The sequence below is a fragment of the Zonotrichia albicollis genome, chromosome Z (genome assembly GCF_047830755.1).
Source record: "Zonotrichia albicollis isolate bZonAlb1 chromosome Z, bZonAlb1.hap1, whole genome shotgun sequence".
Classification (NCBI taxonomy): Eukaryota; Metazoa; Chordata; class Aves; order Passeriformes; family Passerellidae; genus Zonotrichia; species Zonotrichia albicollis.
The window spans coordinates 15,910,358-15,916,963 of record NC_133860.1 but is presented as its reverse complement, the minus strand read 5'-3'; the positions used below and the strand labels follow the sequence as shown (position 1 = coordinate 15,916,963).

General features: G+C 54.9%; 1 protein-coding gene across 1 annotated transcript; it reads left to right on the top strand.

Moving 5' to 3' along the window:
- The first annotated feature begins 290 nt into the window (after nt 1-290).
- LOC141727150 (receptor-type tyrosine-protein phosphatase U-like) lies at nt 291-5,764 on the top strand. Its single transcript, XM_074533070.1, has 9 exons — nt 291-311; nt 1,291-1,448; nt 1,526-1,661; nt 2,925-3,074; nt 3,245-3,344; nt 3,854-3,933; nt 4,352-4,486; nt 4,925-5,050; nt 5,483-5,764. The coding sequence occupies exons 1-9, from the start codon at nt 291-293 to the stop codon at nt 5,642-5,644; spliced, it is 1,068 nt and encodes a 355-aa protein (XP_074389171.1). The 3' UTR covers nt 5,645-5,764.
- Nucleotides 5,765-6,606: the final 842 nt, after the last annotated feature.

Sequence of the window (6,606 nt, the reverse complement as noted above, 5' to 3'; positions counted from 1 at the left end):
TCCTCATTGGAGAGGGAAACTCCGCCAGTGTCAGCACTGCCTTCTTTCTCTTTCAGCTCCATGACCCTTTTGCAATTTTGCTGTCTCTGATTTCTTGTCTGAAACCACAGCTTTTAGGTCTTCTGTCAGGACCTGCTATTAACGATAGCTGGGCTGCCTCCTCTCCCAGCACAGATTTCAGAAGGACTTGTGAGGTGTTCTCGTTCATGGCTGGGCTCTCGTCCGACATGGAGCTGAGGTGGGAATGCAGGATGTGTTTGGATTCCAGCAGCTGGTGGGAGCTGTCTAACATGGGCCCTGTGGGGAGCCTGGTATCCAGCACAAAAAGGTGCAGTGTCAGCAGGTTGCTATAAATGGAATCCATGCCAGGCCATCAGTCCCAGGTTTCGGTGCCAGGCAAGGGCAGTCAGTCAGCTCCAGTGGTCACCCCAGAGCAGTCTGGACTGACGTTGCACATGGGAATATTTTAGATACTTGATGGCTTAAGTGAGGTGACTACAAAGGGTATAAAAGCAGATAAAGGAGCTTCAGTGTGGACCTTCTGCAGATTGATTCAGGTGACAGGCAGGCACCTGTCCCATCATCCTGGATGTGCAGAGATTCCATTCCATAGCCTTTGTCACTTACAGCCCTAAACCTGGACACATAGTTTATGGTTTAAGATAACCTACATAAGGTCATTTGCCAAGATGTGTGCTCCTGTGGAGGTTACATCTCAGATAAAGGGCAGAAAATGAAGAAATTGCAGTTATGCATATTTCTGTCCTTTCTTGTCTTGCTCATAGCAATATGCAGCTGAAATGTAAAGTTCCAAGAGCACCCGATGGTGAGATGTAGCATTAGTCCGTGGCAAGTGAATGTGGTGTTTAGGGAAAATCACAATGGCTGGTAACAAGTGACTACATTCACATGAGTGTAGTAACAGCCTTAGGGTGCATCTTTTCTGGGCGAGCCAGGGCTTTTTGATGACTGTGGGAATACCCTAAGCTGTGATTTGTATCATTCCTCTCTGGGGCACGAGCTGCTTTTCCTGCTTTGCGTTCACTGCTCACAGTGAAGCAGAGGACAAAATGAATGGTATGGCTGTGGGATGGGTGAATCTGCCCTTTAGTATCTGAGGAGCTGTAGTGGAGCAGTCCTTATGGTGTGGTGCTGGAGGGAGCACTCTGTGCTGGTGCCCCTCTCAAGTGGTTTTCTCCACTGCTGCCTCCTGGTTGGCAGGCAGTCACTCGACACGAGTTTCCTGGTGGCTTGCAGCTCCCTGTTCCAGCTGTGTCTCCCTTTCTGCAGGCAGGCTGTGCTCTGCCAAGAGCAGTGGAGCAGTTTCACTACCTGCTGTGGCCGGACCATGGGGTGCCCAGAAACCCGTCGCAGCTGCTGTGCTTGGTGGAGGTGGTGAACAGGAGGGTGCTGGAAGCGCCTGCAGGCCCCGTGCTGGTGCACTGCAGGTACCGCGCTGGGGCTCTCTGGGTGCTGGGGCACGGCCAGCGGGGGCAGCGCTGACCGCGCTGCTCCGTGTCCTCAGCGCCGGCATCGGGCGCACAGGCACCTTCATCGCCCTGGACTTCCTCTTGAAGATGGGCAAGGCTGAGGGCAAGGTGGATGTGTTCCGCTGTGTGCAGCAGCTGCGGGAGCAGCGGGTCAGCATGGTGCAGACCAAGGTGAGGAATTTGCTCCCTGCACACCTCGGGCTGCAGATCCAGTGCCACCTGTGGGACTCGACACAGGCGAGTAGCCAGAACAGCCACAAAACCATGGCTGAAATGCCAAGAGTGAATTTATTTCATTACCTTGCTAGCTGGAGGATGCCAGGAGGTAACACATAAGTGGGAACACTAGCACCATCGGGCCCAGTCCATCCTGGGGGACAATGGGGCTGCTCTTTTCACCCATTTAACAAAGGCCTGTGCACCTGTAGTTTACCAGCTGGGCTCTGATCTCCTCTGTGTCTTTGTGACCTTTGGTCTTTGATGTGTCCCAAAACAGGGAGCTCAGCCATGTTCATGGCAATGGGCTCCAGGTCTCTGTAAACACCAACATTCCCTCTGTATAGATTGTACTCCACAAAGCAGAGAGAGGTTCAACAGCAGTAGGCTGTTTATACACAACCTATAGGATTTCTCACACTGTCATTTTCCAGACCTTGGTTCTCCCAGCTGTAAGGCCACTTAAGACAATCCACCATACTCCTTCTGAATGAAAAACCATTCTGCTGCTTTTAACCCTTTGCTGTCAACACCACCCTTCCCAGAGATGTGGCATGCAAAGCCACATTAGCCATGCTGCTCCTGATCTAGCCACAGGGACTAGGGCCACCAGGTGATGGACACTGAAGGATCTTTTCTCAATGCTGTGTCCAAAGGTAGCTAGAATCTGCATTTCCCTGAGACTCTCTGACGTATCAGCAGCATTTGTAGGTATCAGTCACCCTGACACAGAAGGGCTGTCTTGTAGGCAAGGATGATGAATGAGAGTCCACCAGTGCCTCCAGCTTTCAGGATGTCTCCCCTCCTGGCAGCTCTTGGGCAGCAGTGTCCTGGCCTAGGGACTATGTCCCCATGGTCTGCTTAGTGCTGGGCCACTTCAGAGAAAACCAGCTTGGGCTGGACCAAGCAGCCTCTTGTACAAGGTCTAACTAGCGTGCAGGTTTCCTGGGTTGCCTTCCCCACAGCAGGGGTCTGGTCTGAGAGGGAGCACTGAATCTCAGGAAGATGATCTTGTCTGGGTTGCTGGAGTTGCTGGCAGTGTCCCCAACCAGGGCTGCCTGCAATGAGAAGTGTCTGGCCTCAGGGATCTGCAGCAGGAAGGTGAAGGATGAAGCTGGCTCACTTGTAGCACAGTTTGAGGACAGCTGGTGATCTGGAGCTCCAGGGTTCCTCCTGAACTGGCTCCAGACTGTGCAGCTGAGGCGTGTCCTCCCGCAGGAGCAGTACAGCTTCCTGTACGAGGCGCTGCTGGAAGGTTTGCTCTGCAGCAGCACCGGGGTGCCCGTGGAGAGCATCGCCAGCCGTGTGCACTCCCTGCGGGACCATGAGACCTCAAGCTGCAACAGCGCCCTGGAGAAGGAGTTCAAGGTACCACCAGGGGACAGTGCCCTGGTGCTGTGGGGGCTTATCGGTGATGCCAGCCCCCTCCTGCTCCCCACCCCAGCAGTGGGATGGAGGTGGGGGATCATGTCTCTGCAGTGGCCCAAGAAGGTGAGTTGCTGACAGGCAGGACTGACATGGGTGAATCACCTCTACAGGCCCTGCAGAGATTTTCTGAGTTGTTCCAGCTCCTGCCATGCAGAGAAGCAGAGAAACCCAGAAACCAAGCCAAGAACCGCAAGCCAGGGATCTTGCCAGGTAACACCGGCAGGGCTGGGCAGCCTCTTGCTCTAAAGCCAGAGCCTGACAGCAGCATGGGGGGAACGATGCTTTCCTGCTGCTTCCCTCCCTGGCACATGACACTGACAAGTTGGGCTCAGGGTCCAGTTGTTGTATTCTGCTTAGGAGATAATAAATACAGATTAGGCTGATTCCTTCTGAGCCTGTTGGAGGTACATAAGGTACACCTGGGATAAATATGTCCCTGGTCAAACATTCCCAGTGGAGAAGCTCAGATGAGGCATATCAGGGAGCAATGAGGAGGGTGGATGTGCTGTGCCCCCAGACACAGGGTTTTTTGGGCATCCCTCATCTGGGTGGCCTGAGCTGTCACAGCCAGGGGTGTGGTGGTACCTGTCCGTTCAATCCTCTCCAGCCCATGCTGCAGGGAGCTCTGTTGGCTGTGCCTGTTGCAGGGAAAGCCCCTTGCCTGTGTGTAGGGAGGGAACGATCCATCATTTCCCCCTCTGTGCTCCTTGCCTCCGCAGCGGACTCCTGCCGGCCCATCCTGATGTCCTCGGTGAACGCAGACGGCTCGCCAGCTTACATCAACGCCGTCTTTGCCAGCGTAAGGCTCCGGCCGCCTTACGCGGGAGCGGGAGCTGCTCGGGGCAGCCGGGCTCCTCCTGCGCAGCCCTGCTCCGGGCCAGAGCAGAGCCCCCGGCCAGGGGAGGTGTCCCGGCCCTCGGGCTGCTGCTCGGTGCCTGCCGGCCCTGCTGCCAGGAGATGGCCCCCGCGACCGCGACCGGCGGAGCCTGCCTGCGCAGGCAGCGCAGCAGCGTGTGCCAGCCCAGCCTGCTGCGAGCTGAGCCCGGCTGCGATGAGCTGAGAGGGCAGCGGCGCGCTAACATGAGCTGCTCTGAGCAGGGCTGGGCCGGCTGGGCCTTCTCCATGTCAGCAGGGCAGTAGGGAGCCATCCCGCTGCGGGAAGGGCTCTCGGGCATTGTGGGACTCTCCCCACACGCACATCGTCGTGTCTTTTGCAGACGTACACCGAGGAGGAGAGAATCATCATCACGCAGCTGCCTTTCCCCACCACGCTGGTGGATTTCTGGGCTCTGGTCTGGGATTACACTTGCACATCAGTAGTTGTGCTGAATGAACTCCAGGAGCTGGACAAGGTCAGCAGCCCAAGCTCTGACAGCTCTCCCCTCTCCTGGTTCCCTGTGGGGGCGAGCAGTGTGATTTCTGCCTTTGCCCCTGCAAGGATCTTAGCATGAGAGCCCAGCTTGCACCAGGACCTACTGCAAGCCTGGGGGCTCCACCTGGCAGAGCCCTGGACAGTCCCAGCTCCACAGCTCCACAGCAGGGGGCTGTCCTCGGTCTCACTGCAAATGAGCATCCCTCGGGTTTTGTTGACCCCGACCCAGGTGTCCTGTGTGATGGAGTGTTATTCTCTGGCTGCAGCACTGGGTTGGTGCCCAGCAGGTGTCTGGCAGAGCCATGTGCATGTGGCCTTGGGAAGAGGGGCTGCTGTGAGCCCCCCATGTGAGGGGCCGAGCTCTGCCCTGTGTGCAGGCGGGGCCATGTGTGATCAGGCCCCTCTCGCCCTCCCCCAGACGTACGTGCAGTTCTGGCCCAGCCAGGGTGAAGATGACTACGGCCGCTTCCATGTGCAGCTGATCTCAGAGGAGCCTGGGGCTGGCTTCACAACCTGGACACTTGTCCTCAGCAACAGGCAGCAGGTGGGCCCTTTGCTCAGAGCAGAGTGTTTTGCCTTGTCAGAGAGGTTACTCCCAAGGAAGTGAGGCTGCAGACAGAGGTAGAACTCAGAGATGGTTTTGTGTGCATTTCCAACCGGAGGACAGCAGCTGTGGATGGAGTTTGTACATCTCATTGGTTCGTGAAAGGGGAACTATTGCAGGCAGCTGGACACAGGACTGGTGTAGGTCTGAGCTGCACCTGGAGCTCAGCTCTTCTCTTGTGCTCTGTCTGTTGCTCTCAGAGCACTTGGTGAAGAAGAGCAAAGTCTGGAGTGGCATGTCCCATTGTGGGGCTGCTCCCTTGATCCAGTGTGCGTGGCTGAGGCAGGGCTGGCATGCACTGTCCCTCCCCTTCCCTCCATGAAGCCGATAGGTCTCTGCTCTGCCCAGCCCCCTGTCTTTCTTCCCCACTAGCCCAAGAAATCTGCAGTGGAAATCCAGTTACATCAACTGACAGACTGGCCCATGCAGCAGCACCTTCCCCCCAACCCTGACACCATCATCAGCCTGCTGGGGAAGGTGGAGACACACCATCGGCAGAGCCAGGATGGACACATCCTTGTCACCTGCTGGTGAGTGATGTCTACTGGAGGAGCAGCCATGGCACAGAGCTGGACACAGCTCAGGCTGTGTCAGTGACACTGGGGACAGCTCCATCTGGGGTGGATGTGTGGATATGAATTCAGCTAGGCTGAGGGACGAAGGCTTCCCTGTAGAGGCTGGTAGGTGTTGTGGTGCATACTAATTTCATTAAGTTGATTGTTCCATTGTTAAGTGGTATGTTCAGTTATCCCCCATTTTAACCTATATGATTCTTCCCTGAAAATGCCCTCCTATTTAAGTGTACCTCAATTTGCCTCCTCCCTTTGTTCCAGACCCTTCCTTGTCTGTCAAGGCAACCCTGCCCTTTCTGCCTTGTCCATCATGGTAAACCCTGCCCTTTGTTCTAGAATGTTCTTTGCCACTTGAACCAATCCCCTGTTAGAGTCTCTCTCCTCTAAACCCTGATTAGTTTTTATCCTGAAACCACACCCTAAGAGTTACCCTATTGGTTATTCTATTGCATCCATCTCCTGGTTTTTTGATAGTTGAAAAACCTGTGTGCAGAGGGTGCTCAGGACTCTTGTTGTGTGGGAGCCTCTCGGTTGTGGTCTATAGGAGTGTTGGGGATGGGACGGTCGGGATGGATGGAGACGAGAGATCTCTGCAGCCAGGTCGTGGAACCTGTGGTTTGTTGCAAAGGGCCTGGGTGCAGGGCCCTGCTGGGAGCTGCCAGCCACAGCTCAGAGCAGTAAAGAGAAGAGAGGGGTAGAGAGGATGAGAGGGTAGGAGCATAAGGGAGTAAAAAATGTAAGAGCGTAAAAAGGGTAAGAGAGCGAGGTTCCTGTTACAATAAATCTTCTTCTGTGTTGAATATTCTGATTCTCACTAACTGATCTAGTACAGTATACAAATCCTATGGCATTTACATACAGCCTATAAGAATCATTACATTACCATATTGTGTTACATTTTAAACCCTAAAAACTCCTCTTTGG